This window comes from Nyctereutes procyonoides, unplaced genomic scaffold (genome assembly GCF_905146905.1).
Source record: "Nyctereutes procyonoides isolate TBG_1078 unplaced genomic scaffold, NYPRO_anot_genome, whole genome shotgun sequence".
Taxonomy (NCBI): Eukaryota; Metazoa; Chordata; class Mammalia; order Carnivora; family Canidae; genus Nyctereutes; species Nyctereutes procyonoides.
The window spans coordinates 63,689,230-63,715,551 of record NW_026575043.1 but is presented as its reverse complement, the minus strand read 5'-3'; the positions used below and the strand labels follow the sequence as shown (position 1 = coordinate 63,715,551).

Sequence of the window (26,322 nt, the reverse complement as noted above, 5' to 3'; positions counted from 1 at the left end):
TAACGGGCACTCAGGCTGCTGTCAGAACTTCAATTGCTATAGATCACCAAGCAAGAATAGTCATGTGAATGTATCTGGAGAGTAATCTCCAGCAAGTAGCACTGATGCAGGTTTGGTAGATGTCATAACTAAATAGAAAAATACTAATTTGATTGATAGTGACAAATGTTCTCCATGGAAGTTGTACAGCTGATTGTACTAACAGCAGTCATTAAGAATGTGTGTCCCCAGGCCCACCAACACGGCAGACACTGGTACCAGCCTCCTGCCATAAAATGCTATCTGGGCATACTCTTTAATTTTCAATCCTTGTTATAAAAAATTTGAATTTTCTTTTCACATCCTTTGCCCATTTCTCTGTAGTTTTGTTGGTTTTTTCCTCATTGATTTATAGCGGTTCTTTCTACATAAAAATTAGCCATTTTTGGGTGATATAAATTGCATGTTTTTTCCTGTCTTTGATGATCTTTACTTTTGCTTATGGGGGTTTTTGCCCTGCAGAAATCTTCGTTCATTGTTACTTCTGGATTTCAAGCATATTTAGAATAGCTTTTTAGCTCAGGATCATCAGCTTGTTTTTTATGGTTTCTTGTGGTTTCTCTGTGGCATTTTGATCAGTGGTTCTAACCTTGGTCTGCAGGCTCATCGCCGAGTTCAAGCGCTTGGGGTCATCTGTCATCTATGCCAACTTCAACCGCATCATCCTCTGCACGAAAAAGCGGCGGATCGAGGATGCCATTGCTTACATGGAGTACATCACCAGCAGGTGTTCACATTTCTGGATTTCTGCTGCTTCTCTTGTTCTCCTCTGATACCATTTAACTTCTGCTGAGGGACTTCCTGTCAGTAGCCTATAGTATGGATCTGTTCGCCATGAACACTTTCTGCCATTGGATATCCGAAGATATCCAAAGGGACCTTTGTTTTACCTTTTTTTTTTTTTTTTTTTTTTTTTTTACCTTTTTAAAAAGATATATTTGCTGGCATAGAATTATAGGTAGATCTGATTTAAAAGTTTTTTTGTCTCTCTCTGTATTTCTTTTTGGGTAATTTCCTTAATTGCATCTTTAAACTCACTTTTCATCTCCTCAGGGTTCAGTCTGCTGTTCATCTTATCTGGTGGAGTTTTCACATCTAGATGCCTGGTGGGGGTCTTAGGTATTCCTAGAGTCTACTCGGCATGCTCTGTCTTCATTCTAGCTCTGTGACGACATAGAATTTAGGTTTAATAAGCTTTACAGTGTCCTGTTTTGTGCAGTATAACACTTGTTTCAGCTCTAATTTGTATTCACTTGATAGATTTTTCTCTTGATTCTGGGTTTTCTCTGCTCCTTTGCTGACCTTGTGATGCCAGAGTAGATGCCAGCAATTGTGAATCCATGTGAATGCTTGTCTGTTGGATACTTTTGCATTTTATTCTTCTGTAAATATTCTAGAGCTTTGTTACTAGGAAGCAGATTGACCCTTTCTGGCATTTTTGGAGATCTGTAGGCAGGGCAAGATCCAGGTTTAGCCTAGAGCTCATTATTCCTCACTGTTGAAGCAAGCCTGTTGCAAGCGCAGCTTGGGTGCCTCATGAGTTACGAGGCTGTCAGTGGTGGGAGCACTCACTCTGCGGTCCTTGTTCTAGCTTCATGTGGTCTTCTTGCACACATGTGCCATGCCCTGTGGCATGCTTAGGGCCAGCCTGGGGAGGTCTCATGGTCTTACGCAGCTCTCACTTCTCTGATCCCCTTTGCACCGGTTCTTGCCACTCCCTCCTGGTTGGTACAGAAATCGCCTTAGTGCTGGGTTTATCATGTTCTCTAGAAAGTTTGAGAACAGATATAATCTGAATCCACTAAGTTTTGTGTTTTTTTTTAAAGATTTTATTTATTCATGAGAGACACAAGGAGAGAAAGAGGCAGAGACATAAGCAGAGGGAGAAGCAGGTTCCCTGTGGGGAGCGTGATGCGGGACTCGATCCCAGGACCCCAGGATCACGCCCTGAGGCAAAGGCAGATACTCAACCACTGAGCCACCCAGGCATCCCAAGTTTGTTTTTAAATAAGTGGAGGATAAGCAGATAGGTATGAAAATAAAAGAAGAAAAGTGGAGAATAAAAGAAGAAAAGTGGAGAAAAAGGAAAACTATTGATTTCATTTAAACAGTTTCTGTTTTGATTCTTTTTAGTATCCATTCTAAAGAGATCTTCCATTCCTTGACAATATCTTTCTCTCGATGCTGGGAATTTCTTCTCTGGATGGATCCCTCTAACTATGGTGGAATCAAAGGAAATGTTCCATCTAGTATCCACTATGGACAGGTAAGACATAACCATCTTGGAGAGCTGAGGCTGGAATCTGAAATGACTTTGAGGTCCATATTTTTATCTTTGCACACGCTGGTGGTTATGGGCGGAGTGCCTGGCGTGGTTCTCGGCCACATCCTGCAGTATATTCAAGAGCATGCTGCTCCTCCTGTGGAGTCTGTGAGGGAAGATTAGCGAGTAAGCAGGTGTAGAGGGTGGAGCACCAGCAGTGGTGAGGGCTCAGAATAAACACAAAGCAGGGTAAGGGCAGAGAGCAGGCTGTGGGGCAGGGGCTGATTTAGATGGGAAGGTTGTGCAGGGCTCTAAGGAGAGGACAGGCGAGCGAGGCTGGAAGAACTGGGCCAGGAGCCGGTGTCAGATTGCCATGTCAGTGGGGTAGGGTTGGGCTTGTGGTCACAAGTGCAGCACAGAGCGGCGAGGGCCAGGCCACTTGGGTACACAGGCTGAGTTGGAGATTTGGTTTTTAGTGATGGAGAGATCGTGAGTGGGGACATGTCAGGACCTGACTTCTGCTAGGGCCCCACATCGTGGACAACACTGTAGGTCAGGCCTCGAGTAGCAGCCCAGTTAGCGTTGGCCCAAGGGAGGGTGTAGGGCGGGTAGGGTCAGCAAGACAGACTCAGGTGGGTTTTGAAGGTGGAGGGAACAGGTCAGTGGAATGGATATAGTTGACATCTGGGGGTTTGGGTGGTACCCAGGGGTGTGGAGCCATGTGTCTATTACAGATAGATGGGGAAGGAGAGCAAGTATAGGGTGAGGGGAGCATGCTTAGCCGGGGCATGAGGTGTGCACAAGGTCAAGCTGCCCTTGGTGCTGAGACTGGGTGGGAGACCGGGCTGGCCTCCGTACTAAGTGGTTGGGGGATGGCCGCCCTCCTTGCTGAGTACGAGGTCCTGTGGGGACCCCAGTGGGAGTAGAGTGTAAGTATTGTAGCTGGATCAAGAGAAAGGCAGTGGTGGTTGCTGCTCTAAGGATACGGACTCATGCCAGAGTTGATGTGTTGATGTGAAAGGCCCCTTGAGAAGGGAATTTGGTAACACAGGAGGTATCTGTAGTAGGGCTGTATGGATAGAATTGTCACCATCTCAGAAGATCTGGGGTTCAGACAAGAGAACTACACCCCAGGTCACCTGCTTGTGACTCTTCCCTACCTGGGAGGAGGGGAGTTGAAGAACTTTAAAGTGAGTTCTCTGGAAGAACAAAATGAGCATCACAATCACCATATCAGGAGTGCTTCTACACATCAGGTGCATTACATATGTGACCTCACCCTCAGCGCCATCCTGTGGAAATCGTACCCAGGCCCAGGGATGTGGACTAGATGAGCATCACAGTAGGCAGGTGGGGTCAGTAGACCCAGGTGTAAAATGACTTGTGCACTTCCTGCTGTGTGATACTGCTACGGCAAAGTCACAGCTGGGTCTTTGTGTCTGTATTACAGCAAGACTCCCAAAAGGGGGGCAGAGTAGAGGAAGAGGAGGAGGAGGAAGAGGAGGAGGAAGGCAAACAGGAACCAGATGTGGAGGACATGCTGGAAAACAACTGGAACATTGTGCAGTTCCTGCCACAGGCAGCCTCCTGCCAGAGCTACTTCCTCATGATTGTGTCAGGTGAGCCATCCACACTAGCCACTGTGTCTGAGTTATGTGGCGGGAATAACATGGCTCTGGTGTGTTTGCATAGCAAGAAGGTAAACAATTGGAAAATAAACCCCGGCAACTAGAGTTCCAGATGCCCTGATTGCACACCTCCCTGCAAGGTGGAGAGGAGACCCCTGTCTTCTGCCCAGGACCTCAGCCTTTTCCAGAACCCAGTGAGAGTGGCTGCCCTCAGACAAGTCACCCAAGGGTTCATGGTTCTGCCCTAAGACTTGTCTGTGCACAAATAGGAGTAAAAATAGTAGAAAAGATTAGAAGTTTCCTGAATCAGTCCCCACTGGTAGGTCTTTAAGACCTAACTTGTTGTGTCAGAAAGTCCTAAGTCTGATGTAGGGCTAAGGGTTCAGCGTTCAAAAAATAATATGGTTCAGTATTTATACAGCAAGGTGTCTGGAGTGGCTATGCACATGAAGTGTGTAAATTTTCCTTTGTAACAGCCCATTGCTGCACGAGCAGGTAAGGACAAGCACAGCAGTGAGGCCTGCTGATACATGGCGACCATGGCCGTTCTGTGCTGTGCACATTTCTGTGTGCTTTGGAATGGATATGGCTGCTGGAGTTGTCCAGAGGGGGTGTGCAGTCCAGCTTTGGTTCTGTTGTGGGCCATTCTGTGGCCCTGCCCAGCGTACAGGTGGATGGTGGTGCCAGGCATCCAACCCCCCACGACCCCCCTGCTTCTCCAGCTGAGCGTGGTCCACCAACAGCCGCAGGCAGACCCCTCAAGGTCGCCCTCTCTCCACAGCATACATCGTGGCCGTGTACCACAGCATGAAGGAGGAGCTGCGGCGCAGTGCTCCAGGGGGCACACCCCTGAGATGGCGGGGGCCCAGCCAGCTCTCCCAGGATGCCCCGGCCTCCAGTGCCCTTCCTGGTGAGCATGCCCTCACCGTGTCCCAGGGGTCCTCAGGGCCTGCCCTCCACGTCCTGCTGTGGCTCAGTGGGGAGCTCAGCTATGGTCCCTGCCCTCCTAGGAATGATCACCTTCTCCCAAGACTACGTGGCCAACGAGCTGACTCAGAACTTCTTCACCATCACTCAGAAGATTCAGAAGAAAGTCACAGGCTCCCGGAGCTCCACTGAGCTCTCCAGCATGTTTCCTGCCCTTCCAGGTTCTCACTTGCTGCTCAACAACCCTGCATTGGAGTTCATCAAGTACGTGTGCAAGGTGAGGCTGCATCACCCATGTGCGAGGCAGGGACTCTCACACTAGCAAGGGTGTGCTAGGGGCTGGGAGGGCAAGAGGGTGGCCAGGTGCCTGGGTGCTGGCATGCTGGTGTGCACAGAGGTGGGAGTACATTCTTGTGGACTCCCCCACCCCTCACTACCCATTCTGTGCAGCTGCTGTGTGAGTCATTTGGGATGAGAAGTGGACGGGACAGGAAAGACCCCCATCCTCATGGAGCCTGCGCTCCAGTGAGGGGAGGACATGTCAGTGAGGGGCAGGGCAGGACATGTGAACAAGATGGGGCCCCCAGTGAGACCCTGTTGACCCAGAGGGCCTGGTCAGGTGCACCCCGTGCACCCCAGGATGAACAGGATGCAAAGGCCTTGAGGTAGGATGATCTGGGGTTGCTGCTAAAAGACACATGCAGAGTGGGCATGAAATGGCAGATGCTTGCAGATCTCATGGCTGGTGGGTCCAGGGACAGGCTCCCCCATAAGGAGTGGGCTGTGGAGGAGCCGCAGGGGAGAGCTTGCTCTGTTGCTAAATGCCTCTCTGGGAAGGCAGGCCGAGTCAGCGATGGGATAGCATTACTAGATGGCAACCATGCAGGCGTCACCTCTTACAGAGAGAGCACTTTGCTGTGCATCAAGTTACCTCCCCGCAAACTGCCTTTCGGTGACAGGATGCTCCAGGCTCAGGTGACTGCCGCTGGTAGTGGAGAGGTAGTTTAGCATGCTGTTTCCCTGCTTTGGTGGACTTCAGAATTCTCAAGGTTTATTTACTTCTTTATTTTTTCAAGGTTTATCTTTCATTGAAGGATAACTTATGTACAATGAGATCTCACAGTTGTTAGTCCGTGTCCTGTGAGCTTTGGCAAAGGCATACAGTCGTGTCTCCAGCACAGTCAGGATGCAGAACATTTAACATCCTGCACACCCACCTCGGCATGCACTTCTCTGTCCCATCTGTCCTGTGTCCCTGTACTTTATGAAATTCACACACAGTAAGACCTACTCTTTGGAGGGCAGTCATTGGAGTTTCGCAGAGGGATAGAGCTGGGCCCCCAACAGCAAGGTTCCCACCATCACCACCTGGGTGAACTCCCCCTGCTTGCCTGGCACCGCTGACCTGTCCCTGCACTGTCACCTCTTCCAGAATATGACATCGTGGATGATGTAGCCTTTTAGGTCTGGCTTCTTCCCCTTAGCAGAATGGGTCTGCAGTTCTTCCAGATTGTCCCATGTTTCAGTATTTTGTTTCTGTGGCTGGGTGGCACCCCATTGTGCAGAAGAACCATGGTTTGTTGTTCACTGGTTAAAAGTACATCTGGGTTTTTATTTTTTTATTTTTAATAGCAAGGCTGCTATAAACATTCTTTTTTTTTTAATTTTTATTTATTTATGATAGTCACAGAGAGAGAGAGAGGCAGAGACACAGGCAGAGGGAGAAGCAGGCTCTATGCACCGGGAGCCCGACGTGGGATTCGATCCCGGGTCTCCAGGATCATGCTCTGGGCCAAAGGCAGGCGCTAAACTGCTGCGCCACCCAGGGATCCCTCTAAACATTCTTATATAGTTCTTATATAGGTTGTTTTTTTGTTGTTTTTTTTTTTTTTTTGAAGATTTTATTTATTCATGAGAGGCACAGAGAGAGAGAGAGAGAGAGAGAGAGATGGAGAAGCAGGCTCCATGCAGGGAGCCCAACATGGGACTCGATCCCAGATCTCCAGGATCATGCCCTGAACTGAAGGCGGCGCTAAACCACTGAGCCACCCGGACTGCCCTCTTATATAGGTTTTTGTGTGAACAAAGTTTCATTTTATTGGATAAAAATGGAGGAGGGGGATTGCTGGGTCACATCCTAAGTGCATTCTTCTAAAGAGGCTGCTCCAGTGTGCATTCCCCCTGGTGGTGTATGCCAAGATCCCAGCTGTTCCACATACCTCTTGGAACTTGGTAATCTTCAAAAATTTAGCTGTTCAGATAAGTGTGTGGTGGTATCTCATTATGTTTTTTTTTTTTTTAAGATTTTATGTATTTATTCATAGAGATGCAGAGAGAGAAAGAGGCAGAGACACAGGCAGAGGAAGAAGCAGGCTCCATGCAGAGAGCCTGACGTGGGACTCGATCCAGGGTCTCCAGGATCACACCCTGGGCGGCAGGCGGCACTAAACCGCTGGGCCACCGGGGCTACCCTCTCATTATGTTTTTAATTTGTATTTCCCCAATGCTGTGTATTTTTTCACGTGGTGTTTTTTGTCCATATGTCTTCAGTGAAATGTCCAAAGTTTTTTGCCCATTATTAAAAACAGGGTTATTTTTCTTTTGAGGGTTTTTTTTTTTAAAAAAGGTTATTTTTTATTTATTTCAGAAAGAGAGAGAGAACATGAGCAGGGGCAGAGAGAGAGGGAGAAGCAGACACCCCGCTGAGTGGGGAGCCTGACTTGGGACTCAATCCCAGGACCCTGAGATCATGACCTGAGTCAAAGGCAGGCACTTAACTGGCTGAGCCACCCAAGTACCCCATTATTTTTTAGTTTTAAAAGTTCTTTATATATTGTGGATATAAGTCCTTTATCAAATATGTGATGTCTAAATATTTTCTTCCAAACCTTTACCTACCTTTACCTACCTTTTCAAAATTCTCAACAGTATTTTTAGGTGAATGGATCTTAGCTTTGATTTGTCAATTTTTTTTTCTTTGGAGGAGGGGAGGAGAAGGGCAGACAGAGAGGGAGAGAGAATCCTAAGGCATAGAGCCCAACATGGGGCTGGATCTCACAACCTTGAGGTCATGACCTGAGGCTTAACTGACTCAGCCACCCAGGTGCCCCTGAGTTAATTTTTATAGAGTGTGCAGGTTGCAGATTGAGGTTAATATTTCTGTGTAAGTGTGTCTGATTATCCCAATATGATTTATTTGAAAAGATTGTCCTTTGTGACTTTTTCAAAACTTAACGGGCCATATATATACATACATATGGGTCTTTTTCTGAATCTCCATCAGTCTCCTTGTCTATTTTCCAACACCATGTTGTCTTGATTTATGTGACTGTTGAGTCTTAAAACCAGATGGTGTGAATGCCTCAACTTCGTTTTGTTGTTGGTCTTTTCAAGATTGTTCTGGCTTTTCTGTCTAGTTCATTTGCTTTAAATGTAAATTTTTTGAATCAGTATATGAGGGTTTTTTTTTTTTCCTTTTTAGATTTTATTTATTTAACAAAGAGAGAACACAAGCAGGGGGAGCAGCAGAGGGGAGGGAGAAGCAGACACCCTGCTGAGCAGGGAGCCCGATATGGGACTTGATCCCAGGACCCGGAGATCTTGACCTGAGCTGAAGGCTCACCCAGCCGAACTACCCAGGCACCCCAGTCTATCAGTTTCTATCCAGAAAAAAAAAAAAAAAATCCCTTTCAAATGTTGATTGGAGTCATTTTAACCTATAGATTAACTTAGGGAGAATTCACATTTTAGTGCTGAGACTCCTCAATTCGTGAACCATTGTATCTTTCCATTTATTTGGGTCATCTTTGGTTTTCTTCATCAGTGTTTTGAAGTTTTCAGCATATAAATAATTGCACACATTTGCACCTAAAGTTTTCAGGTTGTTTGGTCCCATTGTGATGGCAGTGACTTCTTTTAAACTTGTTTCCAGCTGTTCGTTGCTAATATATAGAGATACATGGATATTTGTATATTGACCTTGTATCTTGTATCACATCTTTTTTATCCAATCATTATCAATGGACACTTGGGCTGCTTCCATAATTTTACATATTTAATATTGTAAATAATGCTGCAGTAAACATAGGGATGCATATATCTTTTTCAATTAGTGTTTTCATTTTCTTTAAGTAAATACCCAGTAGTGGAATTACTGGATCATATAGTAATTCTAGTTTTAACTTTCTGAGGAACCTCCATACTATTTTTCACAGTGACTGCACCAGTTTGCATTCCTAGTAACTGTCCATGAGGGTTCCCTTTTCTCTGCATCCCACCAACACCTGTTCTTTCTTACATTGATTTTAGCCCTTCTGACAGGTGTGAGGTAATACCTGATTCTGGTTTTGATTTGTATTTCCCTGATGATGAGGGATGTTGAGCATCTTTTCACATGTCTGTTGGCCACCTGGCTATGGCACTCTTTTTTTTTTTTTTTTTTTTTTTTTTTAAGATTTTATGTATTCCTGAGAGACAGAGAGGCAGAGACACAGGCAGAGAGAGAGGGAGAGAGAGAGAGAGAGAGAGAGGCACAGACACAGGCAGAGGGAGAAGCAGGCTCCATGCAGGGAGCCCGATGTGGGACTCGATCCCAGGACTTCAGGATCACACCCTGAGCCAAAGGCAGACACTCAACTGCTGAGCCACCCAGGCATCCCTGACACTGATTTTTAAATAATGATCCAGCCTTGCATTCCTGGGATATATCCCACTTGATCATGATGTGCTATTCATTTTATGTATTGGTGGGTTCAGTTTGTTGGTATTTTATTGGGGATTTTTGAGTGTACATGATGGTTGTTGGTCTGTTTTTTTCCTGTACTGTCTTTATCTGGTATCAGGGTGATGTTAGCCTTATAAAGTCACTTAGATGTGTTTTCCTTTTGGTGTGTCCTAGTAGATACTGTGTAGAATGTTGTTTTTTCTTAACATTTGGTAATTTACCAGTGAAATCTCTTTTCGTTTTTTTCTCTTTAATTCAGTCCAGTTTTTTAAATTGGAAATAAGTAATCTGTATGTTTTTAAGCTTAAGTTGTCGTTCTTCATTATACATACTTGCCTGTTTACTTGTTTTCCATAATCTACTTATCTCACTGAATAGGGTGGTGTGCTTCAAATTTGACTATAAATAGTTATCCCAGGAATGTCTTCTAAGTGCTCTGTAGTTTTGTGGTGCTTTTGGCATTAATTTGACTATGGGAGCCAGAAAGATGTCTGTCCTGTCCTTCCTCTCCTTTAGGGACAGTCCTTCCCCTCTCATCTGTGGCTCTGTAAGCACCACCACGAGAGCCAGGCTTCCCAGCACCAGGTACACAGGCTGTAGCGTGAGGTAGAAGAGGCTTCTCTAGGCGGGCATGGGACTCCCCCCACCATTGGGGGTTGAGATCACGCACTCTGCAAATGAGAATGTGATGTCCCGTTGATTAGGACTGCCATCATTGAGGAGGGAGGAATCAGTAGGAATGACAGGTAGAGCATGTCGGTATGCTCCAGGGTCCCCTGGAACTGGGACTTGGAATCAGGGTAAAGCCTCTGTGCAGAGGGCTCTGCCCTGAGGAATTGCTGGTGTGGATGCTACCACACCTCTCCTCTGACACTTGCAGCAGAAAAAGCCAGGGGCGAGGTGATGCTGAGGAACTGCAGCTTCAGGAGTCCACCTCAGACTTTTCCAGTCCAGACAGAGCAAGGAGGCCCAATGGGCCATCCCTGACAAGCTCTGTTCTCCAAAGGTTCTGTCTCTGGACACGAACATCACAAACCAGGTGAACAAATTGAACCGGGATCTGCTTCGTCTGGTGGACGTTGGCGAGTTCTCGGAGGAGGCACAGTTCCGAGACCCTTGCCGTTCCTACGTGCTCCCTGAGGTCATCTGCCGCAGCTGTAACTTCTGCCGGGACCTGGACCTGTGCAAAGAGTTCACCTTCTCGCAGGTGGGCAGTCGCTGGGTTCTTGCGCTCGCATTGGGTGGGAGGTGCTGCCGCACCCACTGTTGAGCTTCTGCTAGTTGTGACATAAAAGGCACTCACTGGCCTTGAGGACAATAGAAGACTGACCTGGCCCTGTCCTCCTCTGCCTAGGATGGGGCCGTGCTGCCTCAGTGGCTCTGCTCAAACTGTCAGGTTGCCTATGACACCTCAGTCATCGAGATGGCCCTGGTGGAAGCCCTGCAGAAGAAACTGATGGCCTTCACTCTGCAGGACCTGGTGAGCCTGATGGACCTGGCCTGCCCTCCAGTCGGCAGAGGGCTTTTTTTTTTTTTTTTAAAGATTTTATGCATTTACTCATGAGACACACACACAGAGAGGCGGAGACAAAGGCAGAGGGAGAAGCAGGCTCCATGCAGGGACCCTGACATTGGACTCGATCCTGGGTCTCCAGGATCACGCCCTGGCCTGGGCGGAAGGCAGCACTAAACTGCTGAGCCACCTGGGCTGCCCCAGAGGGCTTCTTAATAAGTAGTTTGCACCCGTGAGAAACTATGGGTTTGCACACTTCTCAAGTCACAACCCAGTCCTCTGAGGACTGACCATCCCTTGGTTCAGGCATTGTCCTCGTGATTCATTCTCCTGGTGTCGTTGGGGTTCCTGCAGGGGCCAGGTGCTGGCTATGTGGACTTCTCATAGTGGGAGGGGATAGCAAGCAAGGTAGAGTGTGTGTCATGGTAAGTGTCAAGAGAACGGGATGGGGGAGAGAGAGACAGGGGTATTCTCACTGAGAGGAGACATCTGAGCAGAGATCTGAGGGGGTGTGATGGAATGGGGAGGCCCAAGGGAGGAGCACGGGTGAGGGAGCAGAGTGAATGCAGCACCCTCAGTGATGGTGTTAGGAAGGAAGCAAATAGCGCATTTGGATAAAGCCTACTGCAAAATCTTGAATTTTATTCATAGTTGAGCTAAAGGCCATGGCGGTGGAGAGCAGGGAGGGCCTGTCAAGTGAAAGTGCTGAGCTGCTGACCACTGCTGGCTGTTACCATTACTGGCCTAGGCTGGGGAGACTCCTGACCAGGACTGCTCCTCATTGCAGATCTGCCTGAAGTGCCGAGGTGTGAAGGAGACCAACATGCCTGTGTACTGCAGCTGCGCCGGGGGCTTTACCCTCACCATCCACACCAAGGTGGGGGCTCCACAGCCAGCTAGCTCTGCAGCCCTTTACCATTTTCCTTTATCTGCTTCTTTCTCTACGTATGGGGCCTCTGCCGTGCTTCCCTGTTCCTCCTCTGGAACCAGGTCTCACTGTCTCACTGTGATGGGTCATTTCTGCAGGTCTTCATGGAGCAGATTAGAATCTTCCAGAACATTGCCCAGCACTATGGCATGTCCTACCTCACAGAGGCCCTGGAGTGGCTGCTGCAGAAGAACCCTCAGCTGGGCCACTAGCACCGTGAGCAGCATTCCCGTTCTCTGCCCTGACTTCCCAAACTTGTCACCTTGTCTGGGATGGAGCACCAAGGAAAATAAGCCCCAGGAAAATAAGCTTCGGGGAGCAGGTCACATGGCTCCGGAGAGGCCTGACCTAACCAGTGCAGGAAGCGGCTCCATCTCTGGGTTCCCTGGGCCTCCAGCTGTGGTCAGGCCATCCATGTCAGGCCTGACAAGGGAGGGGCCCCACCACTGTCTTGCTGAATAAACAGTCCTCCCTGCAGCCCTGCCCTCCTACCCTCTCCACTGCTGTTTCAGCGGGGCAGGGTTGGGGGGGGAGGGGTTGTCTTGTCTGTGCAGAGTCCTTGAGGGTAGGTGGGTCTAGTGATGCCTAGGGAGTCTGCGGCCCCTGGCCCATGTTTTCTGATCACTTGTTACCACGGAGAACATGTCCTGGGGCTTGACGTCAGCAGGATTTGGGCCATTTCCAGGTACTCCAGAACCGAAACCTGTGGGGACCTGTATGTTTTTCGCACGATGAGTTCCCGAGACTTGGGCTTCTTGTCTGGAAACTTCATGGACAGAGTAGGGTCTACAGGAGCAGTCCCCTTGTCTGCAGCACCCCTACCCTCTGATGCATCTATGCTGTGACAAGTGCCCTCCAGGTCCAAGCGCTGCTCCCAGACTAGCAGAGAGCCAGAGGGCCCAGTGGGGGAGGCAGGTGCACACTGTCTATTGCAGACTTGAATGTCATCAAGTGTTAGCACCTGGGTTTAAGGAAAACATTTCTTTCCATGAAGACTTCAAGTTTTTTCCTTCAGCTCTGAGGGATCTGTGTCTGGGGAGAGACAGGAGAAACACAACAGCAGCAATTTTGTGGGGGTTGAGCAGTTCCATTCTGGCTTCTCAGCCTTAGGGATTGGTCCAAGCCCTCTTTCCCTGGTGAGGCCAGCCCGGCTTCCAGAGGCCAAGTGGTCCATAGATCTGGGACCTGAGGGGATCCCTGGGTGGCGCAGCAGTTTAGCGCCTGCCTTTGGCCCAGGGCGCGATCCTGGAAACCCGGGATCAAATCCCACGTCAGGCTCCCGGTGCATGGAGCCTGCTTCTCCCTCTGCCTATGTCTCTGCCTCTCTCTCTCTCTCTCTCTCTCTCTCTCTCTCTCTCTGTGTGTGACTATCGTAAATAAATAAAAATCTTAAAAAATAAATAAAAGATCTGGGACCTGATGCTGTGCTCTCCCCGTGGGTGGGGCTGGGCAAGGGGAGGAGCCCCAGGCCTGGCGGAGGGAGGGTCTGCCCTTCAGTGACCCCAAGAAGACTGCTGAGCATCTGCTTCCGCTGTTGTTTCGTCAACCCCAGAAGACCAACTCCACGCTTCGTTTTTAACTAGATGAGACTGGAAGCAGAAAAGGAACAGTGGAGTTGGCAAGGCAACAAGCAGGCTAAGTGAGTCCTTTGCTCAGACCCCAAATGGGCAGCCCCAGGGGAAGCCCTGGGTGAGCCCCCAGGCTGCTGTTGGCGCTGCATCCACCAAAAATTCACCCTTGTTGCCCGACTTCTCAATATTACACTGCACTTGGAACTCTCATTTTACTCTTTGAAGTTTACGTTTCTTAAAATTTTACGTGTGTGTGTGTGTGCAAGGTGTCTGTCTCTACAAGGATAGAAGGAAGAGTAGCTACCATCTGTCCAGCTGGGTGCATTGGCCCCTGGGTCCTGTGCATGGGTGTGTCTAGGCCCCGTGGCCATGAGAAACTTGACACTGGCTGGAAGGTGGACAGAGGCTGCATCAGCCCCCAGATGGAGATCAAATCAAATTAGGGCTAGGTGGTGGGGGAGGGGCACTAACTAGGCTTCCTGGAAACAAAGCCAGGGAAGTCCCAGGGGGTGGGGGTGGGGCTGGGGACCTGGACACTGCACCGTGTGTCCCTGCAGCAGGGCTCGGGCATTTGGGGTGGGGTAGCTGTGGGCCCCAGGATCACTCTCATGCTTGGGAATGGGAAACCTGAACCCTGGCCACAGTCCTTGAATCACAGTCCAGCCCTGACTGGAAAAGCCAGTTTCTCCAAAGCTAGAGCTGGATGTCAGCAAGCCCGACACCTAGGATGTTGCAGGCTTTGGATGACCGTGGAGTTACCACCTCAAGGATGGGAGGGTCTCTACAGGATGCCAGGCGGAGGCTTCTCAGATGTGTTCTTGCTGGCCGGGTTGGGTGTGGGCAGGTGGAAGGGCTAGCTCTGGCCACTTGCTAGTGCCGCTTGAACTTGGGGACTCAGGCTGGGCAGGGTCTGAGCCTTCACTGGACCTTAGAAGTGACCGGATCCCAGCTGAGGTGATGTGTGCAAAGCATGACCCATGCTGCCTCAGAACTGTGTACTTGCCATCCCTGTTGCTAGGAAACCGCCGTCCAAGTTCTGGCAGCCCCTCAAGTGGGGGCTTGACCAGGCAGGCACCAAGCAGGGATGCTGAATGTAATGACGGCTGTTGTCTCTGAGGGTGTGGTGACCAGTTATCTGCAGGCCTGGCCAGCTGGTGCCAACATGTGTGCCTCTTCACCCTGGCCCACCTTCTCCATCCCCCTGACCAGCACTAAATTCCTGCCCTGCCCAGGCCCTGCTTTAAGTGGGGCCTGGGCAGCTTGTACAGGTATTTGAAGCAAGAGCCAGTGTTTGCCTTAGCATGACTCTCCTCGTCTCCCTGGCCTCCCTCCTCCAGAGCCCCCATCCTTTCCCATGTTTTGGGTCTGGGGTGAGAGCTCCTGCCCCCAGGAGGCTGGTAAGCCACCTGAACCGTAGGCGCTGGGACGAGTCTGAGTTCCTCATGCACTGTCTGAGCCCAGCCCCTTGGCCCTGCTGCTGACCTTACCATGACCTGGCTGGACGTGGGGGCAAACATGCCTGTGTGCCGGGCTGGGGAGACAGGGCCAGAGGCGTCCACTGCCCCCACGGCAAGGATCCTCTACTACATGTTTGTATTCAGGGCCTCAAGATGCTTTTACTAAAAAATGAGGCCAGAGCTTCTGGTCACAGGTTTATTGGATTCTGGATGTGTGATTTCTTGGCCATGAAGCAAGCAGAGAGCCCGGGTGGGGAGGGGTAAGAGGCCTGTGAGGAAGTCAGGGGAGAAGGAGGCAGGAATCTGCCCCTCCCTCCAGGCCCAGGGACACGGCCAGGGTCTGGGTGCCACCCATTTCTGTCAGCGCATCACCCGGTTGCACGGGGATCTTTGGGTTCCTGGTCTCCATGGGCTACCAGGGAAGTGCAGACACCAGGGACCCCCCAGGTGGGGCCTTGCTCAAGCAGCAGGATGGAGAGTGTGTGGTGGGCTCAGAGCTGGGCCAGACCTCGGGGATCTGCGAGTGTGGAGTCCTGCCGGGGAGGCTCGGAGGCGCACAGCTGTGGTCCAGTGGTCTGCTCGGGAGTATCCACCATCTGCTTGGGTGGGGGCGGGACAGCCAGAGCTTGGCAGGCCTGGCTGGGGTCTGCAGGGCAGGGAGGGACTGGGGGAGGGGCCTGGCCCAAAACCAGAGCCAGAGTCACCGGCCAGCTACCAGGGGGCTGTCTGGGTGCGCACACCTTGTCGAATTTCTTATGGCTGTACACCTTGTTTTTGTTCATGAACGTCAGCAAGATCCAGTCACACAGGAAGGAGCCCTGGGCCAGCGAGACCCACGTGTGAAGGCCAGGGCAACACCCTCCTCCCAGCCACCCCCACCAAGACCCCCATGCCCAGCATGTATTTCCTTACCACTCCAATGGAAGTCAGTGCTGTGGCCAGATTAATGATGGTGGGAATCAGGCTGAACTTCCCTGCCTTGGGAGGGGAGGCTGCCTTAGGCGGTTGTGGGGTCAGGGGCACATGGGACTCAAGGGAGAATGAGGGAGACGGGACAAGCCAGCTCAGTTCTGGGCCTGCTGGAACCCGGGCTGCTTTACCTGTCCATGCACAATGACATCAATGCGGATCCCATAGGCCTTGATGAGTGTGCGGGTTGTGCTGCTGTTTGTCTTGTAATATTTGGCAAACCTGGAAAAGAACGACCCTGAGGAGCATGGCGGTGGGTGCCCACTCATCACCTGAGATGAGAAGCTGCAAGACCCCACCAGCCCCTGGCCCTGTTATGTTGGAGCTACTGCAGCAGGGCCGGTGAGGACCCTGCCCTCCCAAGGCTGTTACCTGAAGTTGTAGCCAGACGAGGCTGGGACGTGCTTGGGGTCGAGCCTTCGGAAGGAGTATTTGGGGTTGCATTTTGACGCCGGCAGGTCCAGGTCACAGTCCCAGTTGATGACGACTCCAATGACGCCACCCTGCCAAGAAGTGGGCACAGAGACGGGTGTTAGGGAAGGACCCTCAAGAGCCAGGGGGTGCTCATCTCTGGGCACCTGGGGCAAGTCAGGGCCGAGCCAGGAGTGCTGGGGGAGTGTCCTCTGCTTCTTTTTTTTTTTTTTAAACATTTTTTAAGGTATTTATTTATTTATGATAGTCACAGAGAGAGAGAGAGAGAGGGTGGCAGAGACACAGGCAGAGGGAGAAGCAGGCTCCATGCACCGGGAGCCCGACGTGGGATTCGATCCCGGGTCTCCAGGATCGCGCCCTGGGCCAAAGGCAGGCGCCAAACCACTGCGCCACCCAGGGATCCCCGTGTCCTCTGCTTCTGAAGCATGAGGGGACACCAGTGGCCAGCTGTGTGACCAGGAGTCAATAATTCAGCAGGAGCCCTGCACACCCTGCACGATCGGGGTGGCCGATCATGTTTCTCTCCTCTGCCTGAACAGCGCCAAGGCTGGCAGACCCTTGGTCTACAAGTGGGAACCAGCACCTGGTCGGAGGGCTGGTCCACCCACTCCCCCTCTGCTGCCCCCTCACCGTATGTGCCAGCTCCGTGAAGTTCTCCCCTGCTTGCTCCACAATGAAGCCCAGCTTGAAGATGGGACAGTAGAGGTCAGAGACCTCATCGAATGTGCAGTGTCCCAGGTAGCCATCCTTGCGGTGCTCTATGTTGCCCCTGGGGACAACATCAGGTCGGGGAGGAGCAGAAGCTCTGTGCCCACACACCCCACATTCCCAGGAGGCAGCTCCCATCCCTGGCCCGTTGTCACCATACCCTAGCGGCTCTTACTTGGAGAACTGGAATTTAGGGTAGTGGATGCTGTTCTTGATGAGGATGGTGAAATTTGGGGCCATCTTGCCGAGAAACTGGCTGAGGAGGCACAGACTGGGTGTGTTTAGGGTTCCCGCCCCAGCCCCCCTCCCCAGCACATCCCAGCTCTGGTCACTGAGGTGAGAAAGGAGCAGAGTAGTCGTGCTGGGGTGTCCGCTGGGTCCCAGGGAGGTGGGGTCACCGGGTGCGCACACCTGACAGAGGCCCCATCTTCCACTGGGCACCAGCCAGACACTTCGCAGGTCTTGGCTGAGCCTTGGTAGTAGGGTACACAGCGCCCGGTCCGCAGGCCTGTGGGCAGACGTGGGCTCAGGGGCTGAGGGGTGAGGCCCTGCCCCACCCCAGGGCCAGCATGCACTAACCGTTTCCCAGCATGTCCAGCTGCCCCGACACACAGTCCTCGTCCAAGTCACAGGTGGCGTCGCGGACCCTCACACTCTAGGGAGGAGCCCGCTTGGTGAGAAGCCCCGCACCTCCTGGGCAGGGTCCCCTCCGTCCCCGCCGTCCCCCGCCGTCCCCCCCCGTCCCCCCCCCCGGCGTGGCCCCCCTCCCAGCCTCACCTCTGGGCAGTTTCCGAGGGTCTGGGAGGCTGTGACCTCGATCCTGGTGATGATGCTGAACACGCTGCCTCCCTGGGCTCAGAAAGAGGGGATGGTCGGCCACGGCGGGCGGCGCAGTCACCCCTCGCTCCTTCCCAGGGGCGCGCGGGGCGCGCGAGCGCACCTCGGGGGGCTTCACGTACTCCTCCACGTCCCACACTTTGTGCTCGGAGTAGGTGATGCCCTTGACCTTGGTGATGACGGAGCTCTCGGGGCCCGTCTCGCGGTCCTGGTAGCTCTTCTGCACGATGAGCACGTACCTGCGGGACGGGCGGGGCCGCTCTGGGGGCGCCCCGGGGGGACCCTGCCCCGCCGGCCGCCGCCGCTCCAGGCCCCCGGCCCCGGCCCCGGCCCCCGCGCCCCGGCCCCGGCCCCCGCGCCCCGGCCCCCGCGCCCCGCCACACCCACCACACGAAGTAGAGCAGGAGCAGCAGCTGGACCGCGCGGTACGCGACGCCCAGGCGCCGGTTCTTCACCACGATCACCTTGGGCGTCTCGTAGTCCCAGAGAGCAGACCAGCAGCCCCCGGCCAGGCGCCGGGCCGCGTCCGCTCCCGCCGGGGGCTTGGGCTCCGCGGCCGCCATGGCCCGGAGCTCCGCCCGGGGCCGGAGGCGGCGCGCACCCTGCGGGTAGGGGCGCGGGCAGGGGAGCCCCGCGGCGCCGCCCCGGGGCGTGGCCTGGCGCGCCCCGCCCCGCCCACCCGCCGGGGGCCGCGCAGGGCTTGGCGCGCGCAGGGGCCTACCTGGCGGGGGCGGCCCAGGTGGGCCCGGAGCGGGGGGGGGCGGGGGGGCGGGGGGGGCCTCGGGGAGATGCGGGCCACGTCCCCCGCGGCTCCGAGCGCCGCGCGCACCCAGCGGGAGGCAGCCCCGGGCACGCGCTGTTCCCGGCTTTGTCGACGTGCAACACGCGTGAGACACCGCGTTGGGCTAAGGTCTACGCGCGGGTCTCCCGAGGCCGGTCCGTGGCCCCCGCCCGCCTTCACGTCCCGGCGGATCGCCGCAGCCCCGGGGCTCGCTCTTGGCCCGAACAACCGTCGGCTTCATCTCCGGACGCGCTCAGAGCTCCCGGGTTCAAGCCCCTGCTCCCTCCGCCCGAGCGTCCGACCCGCGCGTCTACCCAGCTGGCTCCCAGCTCTGCGTGTAGCCACGTCCAATCCGTTTGTCTTCTTTGCGACCAAAGTTGATGTTGTTGTTGTTGTTGTTGTTTTTTTAATTGGTCCTCGTTGTGTCTTCACCCCATTTCATTATTTTGGAGCAAATCCCAGACATCATAGTATTTCGCAAAATGACAGATTTCTTACTTTAGTTAGGTGAAATTTACTTAGCCTCCGATTGACCGTCTTAACGAACAATTGTTTAATGAACAGTTGAACACTGTTGTGCGACCATCGTCATGTACTTCTAAGATATTTAGATTTTTTTATTTTATTTATTTATTTATTTATTTATTTATTTATTTATTTATTTACGATCGTCATACAAAGAGAGCGAGAGAGGCAGAGACACAGGCAGAGGGAGAAGCAGGCTCCATGCACCGGGAGCCCGACGTGGGACTCGATCCCGGGTCTCCAGGATCACACCCTGGGCCAAAGGCAGGCGCCAAACCGCTGCGCCACCCAGGGATCCCCCTACTTTTTTTTTTTTTTTAAAGAGGGGGAGGCTTTTTTTTTAATTTTTATTTATTTATGATAGTCACAGAGAGAAAGAGAGGCAGAGACACAGGCAGAGGGAGAAGCAGGCTCCATGCACCGGGAGCCCGACGTGGGATTCGATCCCGGGTCTCCAGGATCGTGCCCTGGGCCAAAGGCAGGCGCCAAACCGCTGCGCCACCCAGGGATTCCCCTACTTCTAAAATATTTATACCGTTCGCAAATAAACTCCCTGTTTCCCCCTCCTCCCACGCACTGGCAACCACCAATCTCCTTGCTGCGGATTCATCTCTTTGGTATATTTCATATAACGGAATCATATGCTATTTTTCATTTTGTGTCTGCGATCTATCACCGGGCATAATGTTTCCAAGGTCCATCCAGGTTGTAGCATGTATCAATACTTTTTTTTTAATTTACTTTATTTATGATAGTCACAGAGAGAGCGAGAGAGGCAGAGACACAGGCAGAGGGAGAAGCAGGCTCCATGCAGGGAGCCCGACGCGGGACTCGATCCCGGGTCTCCAGGATCGCGCCCTGGGCCAAAGGCAGGCGCCAAACCGCTGAGCCACCCAGGGATCCCGCATGTATCAATCCTTAATTCCTTTTTGTGGAAGAATAATTCCAGTGAGTGGTGATTTCACAACTTACTCATCTTTTGATAGATGTTTGGGTGTTTCCACCTTTGGCTATTGTGGTGTTAGGAACATTTGCGTACAGGTATTTGAACACCTGTTTTCAATTCTTTGGGGGTATAGGAGTAGGGTTTCTGGGTCATATGGTAATTCTGCGTTTCACTTTTTGAGGAACCCCTATACCATTTTCCAAGCAGCTGAACCACTTTATGTTCCAGTCAGCAGTGTATCAGGGCTCCAGTACTTGCACATCCTTGTCAACACTTGTTAGTTTCTGCTCATTTAGTCATTGCCATTCTAGTGGGGGAAATGGTATGTGTTTGGATACGTTTCTACTTAATCTTCTGCCAATTTTAAAATTAGATTTGCCTTTTTGTTGTTGGTTTGTAACAATTCTCCGTATATTCTGGACACGAGGCCCTTGTCAAATACATGATTTGCAAGTATTTTCTCCCATTGGGGGCCATCTTTTCACTGTCTTGGTCATGTTCTTTGAGGCACAAAAGTCTTTAATTTCAACAAGATCAGTTTGTCTATTTTTTTCTTTTGTTGCTTGCATCTCTGGTGTCATTTCTAAGAATCTATTATCGATTACTAAATCCAAATTTATTGGGATCCCTGGGTGGCACAGCGGTTTAGCGCCTGCCTTTGGCCCAGGGCGTGATCCTGGAGACCCGGGATCGAATCCCACGTCAGGCTCCCGGTGCATGGAGCCTGCATCTCCCTCTGCCTGTGTCTCTGCCTCTCTCTCTCTCTGTGTGTGACTATCGTAAATAAATAAAAATCTAAAAAAATAAATAAATCCAAATTTATTTACAGGTTCAGTACAATCCCTATCAAAGTTACAGGTGCAGAAATGGATACACTGATCCTAAAATTCATATGGAAATGCAAGGGACCTGGAGTTGCCAAAATAATCTTGAAAAAGAAAAAGAAGTGGAAGACTTATACTTTCCAAGTTCAAACCTTACTACAAAGCTATAGTAATCAAGACAAGTTACTGTAGGATCTAGCAATTCCACTCTCATTGACATAAAGGTAGAAATGCAGATCTATGGAATTGAACTGAGAGCCAAGAAGTGAAATATAAATATGTAAAATAGAATAAAACAAATTGATTTTTTTAATTTTTACATGTATATAATTTATTAATATTATAGTAACAAACTGATTTTTAACAAGTACCAAAATAATTTAATGGGGAAAGAGTAGTCTTTCAACAAATAGTCCTAGGAATTTGGGTTTCCACATGCAAAAGAATGAACTTAGACCCCCTACCTCATACCATATACAGAAACTAACTCAAAATGCATCAAGGACTTGAATGTAAGAACTAAAAGCATAAAACTCTTAGAAGAAAACATGGGAGTAAACATTTATGTCCTTAGATTTGAAAATGGAAGGCACCTTGGTGGTTCAGTGGTTGAGTATCTGCCTTTGGCTCAGGTCGTGATCCTGGGGTCCTGAGATCTAGTCACATATCAGGCTCCCTGCAAGAAGCCTGCTTCTCCCTCTGCCTATGTCTCTGCTTCTCTCTGTATCTCTCATGAATAAATAAATAAAATCTTTTTAAAAATTAAAAAAAAAAAAGAAAAGATTTGGTTGGGGGATGCCTGGGTGGCTCAACAGTTTGGCACCTGCCTTTGGACTGGGGCATGATCCTGGGGTCCCGGGATGGAGTCCTGCATTGAGCTCCCTGCATGGAGCCTGCTTCTCCCTCTGTGTCTCTGCCTCTCTCTCTCTCTCTCTCTCTCTCTCTCATGAATAGATAAATAAAATTAAAAATATATATATTTGTTGGGACGCCTGAATGGCTCAGTGGTTGAGTGTCTGCCTTTGGCTTAGAGCATGATGCCGGAGTCCCAGGATTGAGTTCTGCATTGGGCTCCCCAAAGAACCTGCTTCTGCCTCTGCCTATGTCTCTGCCTCTCTCTGTGTGTCTCTCATGAATAAATAAACAAAATCTTAAAAAAAAAAGATTTGGCAATGGATTCTTATAAATTACAACAAAGATTTAAACAAAGAAATAGATAAACTGGACTTCACCAAAATTAACAACTGTGCTTCGAAGGATGCCACTGAGAAAGTGAAAACACCCACAGAATGGGAGAAAATATTTGCAAATCACATATATGATAAGGATTTGTATCTTAAAAAAACAACCCTCTTATAATGATGATGAATAATGGATTAAAAAATGGGCAAAGTTAAAAAAAAAAGGGCAAAGTATCTGAATAGAAATTTTTCCAAAGAAGATACACAAATGGCCCATAAGTACATGAAAAAACTCTCGACATCATTAGTCAGGAGGAAGATATCACTACATACCACCGGGAAAGACATCCAGCATTGTTGGAAAGGAGGTGGGAAAATCACATTCTTCTTACATCTGATGGGAATGTAGATATGCTGCAGCCACTGTGGAAAACTGTGTGGCAGCATATCAAAAGATTTGAACCTAGAGTTATCACAGGATCCACAATTCTACCTTTAGGTGGAAATGAAATGAAATGAAAACATGTTCTCATGCAGAAACTTGTACATAAGTGTTCATAGCATCATACATAATGACGAAGATTGGAAGCAGCCTGAACGTCTATCAACTGATGAATGAATAAATAATACATGGTATATCCATACAATGAAACAGAACTCTGCGATAAATAGAATAAAGTACCTGATATGTGCCATATGTTACAACATAGGTGAGCCTAGAAAACATTATGCTAGTGAAACATTATGCTAGTCCCTGAAGGCCACCTGTTGTATGAGTCCACTTATATAAAACATCCAAAATAGGCAAATCCATAGAGAGGAAAGCACATTAGTGGTGCCAGGGGCTGGGTAAGGGGGGCAGCAAGTACAGACTACAGGGTCGTGGTGCTGCCTGGGTGCGTGGTGGGATGGGCCACTGCTCCCTGTTGCCTATGGCCTGGGGATGACAGAGACCCTGCCCCCAGACCTGCAGATGTTGGTGTTGGCAGAGAGGGTCTCTATGCCTTAGAAGGGGGTGCCTGGTGAGTATGTGTCCCTTAGGAGCACAGGGTCCATGGCTTTCCCACTGGCCAGGGGCTGGTCACTGTGTATCTGGTGCAGTGACCAGCCTGATCCCAACAGCCAGGAGGGGCACACATCCTCGCTCAACATCTGGCACACTGACCTGACCAATAGAGGCTTTTATAGAGTCTTCTGGATCCAGTCGAGATTCAGGTATGTAAGGTGAAGGAGAACAGCTCTTCCAGGAGGCCAAGTGGAGGGAACATCGCTGACTCCGAGCACAGAGGCGGGTGCCAGAGCGAGAGGACGGTTGAGGTGCGCAGGGCAGTCGGGAGCCTGGGACACAGGGTTTGAGAAAGAGAAGACAAGAAGTGATGACTAATTGAAGCAAATTTTCTGATTTGAGCAAAGACTTGAATCTGCAGGTGGGTATGGCTTGTTGGGTCCCAGGGAGGATGACTTTAGGAAAGGTGCCCCGACAGTCTGGGTTAGATGTTTAAATTCCAGTGATGAAGACAGGTGGGCTCAAAGAGTGTGCACTCCGTAGCTTACCCGGCTCCCCGGCAGCGAGGCCCCACCCTGGCAGCGTGCACAGGCATTTTCGTCTTCTGCATATACTCGGGGCATCTTCCTCATCTTTTCTCAGAAGAAAAGGCATGCTAGATAATCTCGCGCTTGTCCCAGAATTTATTGATTTCTGTTCTTGAGATGGGTTTCCTGCCCTGTGTCATTAGGAATGCACGTCATGCAAGGAGAGCTCAAGGGCCCCTGGGAAGGTTCCAGTTACTAGCACACAAGCCGTCTCTCACATTCAGTGTGGAGTCTATGTTTGATCGGCTTCTGGAGACGCGAAGCACTTACGGTGAATTTATGAGGTATCCAGAAGTCTGCTGGAAAGAAAATTAAGAAATCAAATGGGAGCGGCTGGCTGGTTCAGTTGGTAGTTGAGCGTGTGACTCTTGATCCTTGTGAGTTCAAGTCCCACGCTGGGCAAAGAGCTTACTTAAGAAAATAAAAGTGTGTGTGGGGGGGGGGGACCAGAAAACCCTCCCGTTTAATGAAAGAAAGCAATAAAACGAAAACAGTTAATGCGAACTCCCCAGGCTGGGAGAAAGCCAACGTGGACTTTAGTTAAGGAATTTGTAAGAACAGCCAGTGTCCATTAACATTCATAATTTGCATAATGCTTTTAAGATATTTTATTTATTTATTTGAGAGGGAGAGAGCACAAGCAGGGGGAGCAGCAGAGGCAGAGGAAGAAGCACATCCCCACTGAACAGGGGGCCCAACTCGGACTTGATCCCAGGACTCTGGGATCACAACCTGAGCTGAAGGCAGGTGCTTAGCGGACTGAGCCACCCAGGCGCCCCATATAATACTTTATTTTTTATTTATTTATTTATTTATGATAGTCATCACAGAGAGAGAGAGAGAGGCAGAGACACAGGCAGAGGGAGAAGCAGGCTCCATGCACCGGGAGCCCGACGTGGGATTCGATCCCGGGTCTCCAGGATCGCGCCCTGGGCCAAAGGCAGTCGCCAAACCGCTGCGCCACCCAGGGATCCCCAATACTTTAAAATAAGTTAAAGAAATTAGTCTTGGGATCCCTGGGTGGCTCAGCAGTTGAGCATCTGCCTTTGGCCCAGGGCGCGATCCTGGAGACCCGGGATCGAGTCCCGCGTCGGGCTCCCTGCACGGAGCCTGCTTCTCCCTCTGCCTGTGTCTCTGCCTCTCTCTCTTTGTGTGTCTCTCATGAATAAATAAATAAAATCTTTAAAAAAGTTTTTAAAATTTAAAAAAAAAGAAATTAGTCTTAGGAGGACTGAGTCTCAATAGTTTTTCAAGTGGAGAAGTTTACAAATTAAAAAATCAAGTTATTCAATTGAATTCTAAAACCTTTGGTTAACAGGAAATATTACTCTATGGCAAGAATCGAATAAAAATATCTATAAATAACAATATAAAACAACCAAGTTATAAGTAAAAGTTCAAAATAAAAAGTAAAAATAGATTTCCTTTATTGATATCAGATTCACATGCCTTATAAGTTTTCCATTTGGAGTGGAATTCATTGTTTCTAGTATCTTCCCAGGGTCGTGCAAACATCAAAATCTGACTTTAGAGCATTCCCTGCCCAGAGCAGCAGCTGCATACCCATCCCCAGTGCCCGGCCCTGCTCCTGGACCCCCTGGACACCAGGACACCAGGACTGCCTGAACCCCTGGACCCCCTGGATTCCCTGGGCCCTCTGGACCTCTGGACCCCAGGATCCTCTGGGTCCCTCGACCCCTGGACCCCTGGACCCACTGGACCCCAGGACCCTTTGGACCCCCTGGGCCCCCTGGACCCCAAGACCCCCAGACCCTGGACCTTCTGGACCCCAGGACCCCCTGGAACTCAGGACCCCCCTGGACCTCTGGACCCTCTGGACTCCAGGACCCCTGAACTCCCTGGCCCCCTGGACCCCAGAACCCGAGGTCCCCCAGGACCCCTGCACCCTCTGGATCCCAGGACCCCTGGACTTCTTCAGCCCCCTGGGCTCCCAGACGTTTGGACCCCAGGACCCCCTGGGCCCCCTGGACTCCTGGACCAGGGGACTCCTGTGTCTCCACCAGTGCGCCTGTGTGCAGCCCAGGCATCTGGGCTCCCTCCATACCCAGCTGCCGGGCTCCGGGCTGGGGTGCAGAGCCACTAGGACCCTGTGGGGACTTGGACCCGAGAAAGAACCACCCCTGCGCGCAGCCAACCTACAGGGGCTGAGAAACAATACCGACAGAAGGCCCTCCAGATTTGTACGTCATTCTGCATCAGCTATCTGTTGACACAACCATGTCCCAAACTGGACCAAGCACTCCCAGCTGGCAGGGGACGCACAATCCTTTCTGCTCAGAGCCTAGCACCTAGTTAATAAGGAATGCGTTGGTACACGTACCGACGAGTGAATGGTGTCTGCAGACACGAGCGAAGACCACCCCCTGAGACAAACAGGCCATTGATCCAGAGCTTGGGAGCCAGCCCCCAGGTGGGACCAGGGAACCCACAGGTGGGGATGCTGTGCCCAGAGGGGA

At 50.9% G+C, this 26,322-nt stretch overlaps 2 protein-coding genes across 7 annotated transcripts in view; one reads left to right on the top strand and one right to left on the bottom strand.

Annotated features, from left to right (window-relative positions):
* POLE (DNA polymerase epsilon, catalytic subunit) overlaps positions 1-13,419 on the top strand; it is a 50,571-nt gene extending 37,152 nt beyond the window's left edge. The window contains exons 41-49 of one of the 4 annotated variants that reach the window (XM_055321896.1): positions 641-766; positions 2,173-2,305; positions 3,753-3,921; positions 4,712-4,840; positions 4,920-5,134; positions 10,587-10,787; positions 10,935-11,060; positions 11,881-11,970; positions 12,120-13,419. In XM_055321896.1, the coding sequence (XP_055177871.1) occupies positions 641-766; positions 2,173-2,305; positions 3,753-3,921; positions 4,712-4,840; positions 4,920-5,134; positions 10,587-10,787; positions 10,935-11,060; positions 11,881-11,970; positions 12,120-12,233 (1,303 nt within the window). In that variant the 3' untranslated portion in view covers positions 12,234-13,419. The other 3 variants (XM_055321897.1, XM_055321898.1, XM_055321899.1) reach the window with 3 other exon arrangements.
* A 1,812-nt stretch (positions 13,420-15,231) lies between these two features.
* On the bottom strand, positions 15,232-18,623 carry P2RX2 (purinergic receptor P2X 2). Of its 3 annotated transcripts, XM_055321944.1 has the most exons (12): positions 18,383-18,623; positions 18,099-18,234; positions 17,936-18,007; positions 17,738-17,813; positions 17,570-17,666; positions 17,334-17,414; positions 17,081-17,219; positions 16,391-16,521; positions 16,150-16,240; positions 15,962-16,027; positions 15,790-15,867; positions 15,232-15,645 (listed from the first exon to the last, which is right to left on the bottom strand). In XM_055321944.1, the coding sequence occupies exons 1-12, from the start codon at positions 18,556-18,558 to the stop codon at positions 15,541-15,543; spliced, it is 1,248 nt and encodes a 415-aa protein (XP_055177919.1). In that variant the 5' UTR covers positions 18,559-18,623; the 3' UTR covers positions 15,232-15,540. The 3 variants fall into 3 exon arrangements, with proteins under 3 accessions (XP_055177919.1, XP_055177918.1, XP_055177920.1); XM_055321943.1 differs by having other exon boundaries at positions 15,232-15,867; XM_055321945.1 differs by lacking the exon at positions 15,790-15,867.
* Positions 18,624-26,322: the final 7,699 nt, after the last annotated feature.